The sequence below is a fragment of the Primulina huaijiensis genome, chromosome 7 (assembly GCF_012295235.1).
Source record: "Primulina huaijiensis isolate GDHJ02 chromosome 7, ASM1229523v2, whole genome shotgun sequence".
Lineage (NCBI taxonomy): Eukaryota > Viridiplantae > Streptophyta > Magnoliopsida > Lamiales > Gesneriaceae > Primulina > Primulina huaijiensis.
In genome coordinates, this window is record NC_133312.1 from 9,414,616 (window position 1) to 9,417,194 (window position 2,579).

Here is a 2,579-nt window from a genome sequence, read left to right on the forward strand (position 1 = left end):
GGTATTTCTTGATACGTAAAATAATGAAATACAAAACTCTAGGTCCATCAGATAATAAATCAGTTTTAAGTTTTGACATGATTAAAAAGATTATGATTACACCCAAACAAATCAAAATGATGTGTCTCGAATCATAAATATATATTTTCGGCAGGAAATTAATAATAACATTTTACAGCATAAAATAATATTTAATTATTTCTATAGTCATTTTTTAGCTCAACTTGGGGCCGGAATAGTTCATTATTTAATAGTGATCATGAATTTATGCAGGTTATTCTAAATTGGAGCCAAATGCTTGAGCTTGAACACACACCTACTGCTCGTTTGTTCAAGCCAGTAGACAATAAAACCAACACAAATATATTCCAAATAAACTAAAGGTGACACAATGTCACAACCTAGAAGAATTCATTGTTCCAGACCATGAATTATATCTACAAAAATTCAGAAGCAAAGAAAATGAGTGGCAAACTTGGTTGCGAGATCTGAGGATTATACCGATAACTTCAAATGATGATAAGCTTTACGATGTCGATTGTTTTCGAAACAACACCGCTAGATGGTTTGCAAAATTGTGATCAGGTGCTTGCAATGACACTATGATAATGTGAGATGATAGGCTGAAGACTTTAACAGAGACCAGCATTTAAAAGTTAGATGTTCTTGAAAACAATACGACCTACCTGGTTTGCCTTATCGGTTGCTTACTAATGCCACTAAAATAATGCAAGATAGGATTGCATCNAAAAAAAAAAAAAAAAAAAAAAAAAAAAAAAAAAAAAAAACTGCAATCAAAATTTAACAAGTATACATCATTACCAGGCAAATTGTGTTACTTCAATACAGATTGCTTCAAGTTCCAAACTAATTAGTGTTTAAATCAATAAACAAAAGGAATCAACCTGTATCTAACCTTGTTCGCGTACTCAGTATACCTCTCCCCAAAGGTTTCTAACATCACAGCCTCCTCTACCTTTGCCTTTCGCCCGTAATACATCAAACAGATTGCAACAACAAACAGAGCACTCATTGGTGCCCTTAGTGAAGTAAAGTAGGTCACAAATAGAAGCATTGTAGACGCATAAATCGGATGCCGAACGAACCTATATGGTCCAAACTGGACTACAGCAGTCGGCACCACCACGTTCACGGAATACTTGGCCAGATACAACGTGGAATGATACTGCATGAATATGGTCAACATAATCAAAACCCAAATACCCACGTTGGTCCATCCACCGGGAATAAGATGCAGTTCTGGCCCTTCAAATGCAGCTAACCAATGCCCAACCATCACTCCACCGAAAAACAACAGCTTCTGCCAATTAGGCAAGCTAATATCCCACTTGCTGTCATGCTCCCTAGGATAATAATCTCCATACAGCCGTTTCCGGACACTAACATTGAGGAAGAAGAAATAATGGTACACAAGAAAGAAAACAAAAGGCCATCCTTCAAGAAAGCCATTAAAATGAGCAGGTGGGACTAACGTTAGCCAGGTGAAAGCTGAGGTAACGACTGCGAGCTGTTCGAATAAGCTTGCCTCACCCATTAAGTGCTTATTAAGGCTGTAAAGGCTGTAAATTGCTAGGCCAATGGCTACCATCCAGGGCCAGAACAACCAAGTCCAGCTAAAATACATCCAGAAAAAAGGGTTGAAGAGTAAATTCAAGGTCCATTTCGACGCTGCAAATGCAATAGAGAACACTAAACCCCACTTGAAAATGTCAAATGCATTCAGCTGTGAAAGAGTCGACTTAAGAGACTCTGGGGAGAAGTTTTTCAAACTCTTCAGCAAAGAATTCTGAGAATCTGAGTCTGCTGGCACTGCGGAACTTGAATACGAGCATTGGAGCATGCTAGGAGGACGCAAGACACGAGAAATAGAAGTGGCAGGACATAGCAAAGAAAAATCTGACTGAGGACGAAATGGGTCTCTAATCCTCGTCACGGGATAATTAGAAACAGTACCAGGAAAAATTGGTAAAGAACAGCTTAAAGGGTGTCCAATAAACTTCAGATTGACATGTCTCAGAGAGTATTTCTCCGAATCATTCTTGCAGTGAATCTGTTTGTTAGAAGGTCTCACTGACACAAAATGACGAGGTGAGGACGAAGTAGAGTTGAAAGGGATCACCTTTGAGCAGACTAAAGACGCGGAAGTCTCCATACTGTATCTTTTCGACATCACAATCAATTGAGAACAGTGTTGCCTCGTTTCGTCATAGAAGACAGCAAAGAACTCGCCTACTCCCTTATTTTGTGTTGTGGTGAAATCGAATTTGGGGGTTTTTATTTTATTTTTACATTTTATTTTATTTGGAATATATTTTACTATGTATAGTTAAATACATATCTAAAACACTTTTCTTTTTAAACGTTTTTAATTTAAAATAAACTTTATTTTATCTTTATTTCGTGTTTTTAATTAATATTTTTTGTTTTACAGACCACAGTTTTGCTTCTTCTTCTTTTTTTTATTATTGGCACAAACTTGTGTGAGACGATATCACGGGTCATATTTTGTGAGACGGATCTCTTATTTGGGTCATCCATAAAAAAATATTACTTTTTAT

General features: G+C 36.8%; 1 protein-coding gene across 1 annotated transcript; it reads right to left on the reverse strand.

Moving 5' to 3' along the window:
* Positions 1-775: 775 nt before the first annotated feature.
* On the reverse strand, positions 776-2,296 carry LOC140980154 (uncharacterized). The gene has a single exon (XM_073445852.1). It carries the CDS (start codon positions 2,189-2,191, stop codon positions 884-886), a length of 1,308 nt encoding a protein of 435 aa, XP_073301953.1. The 5' UTR covers positions 2,192-2,296; the 3' UTR covers positions 776-883.
* Positions 2,297-2,579: the final 283 nt, after the last annotated feature.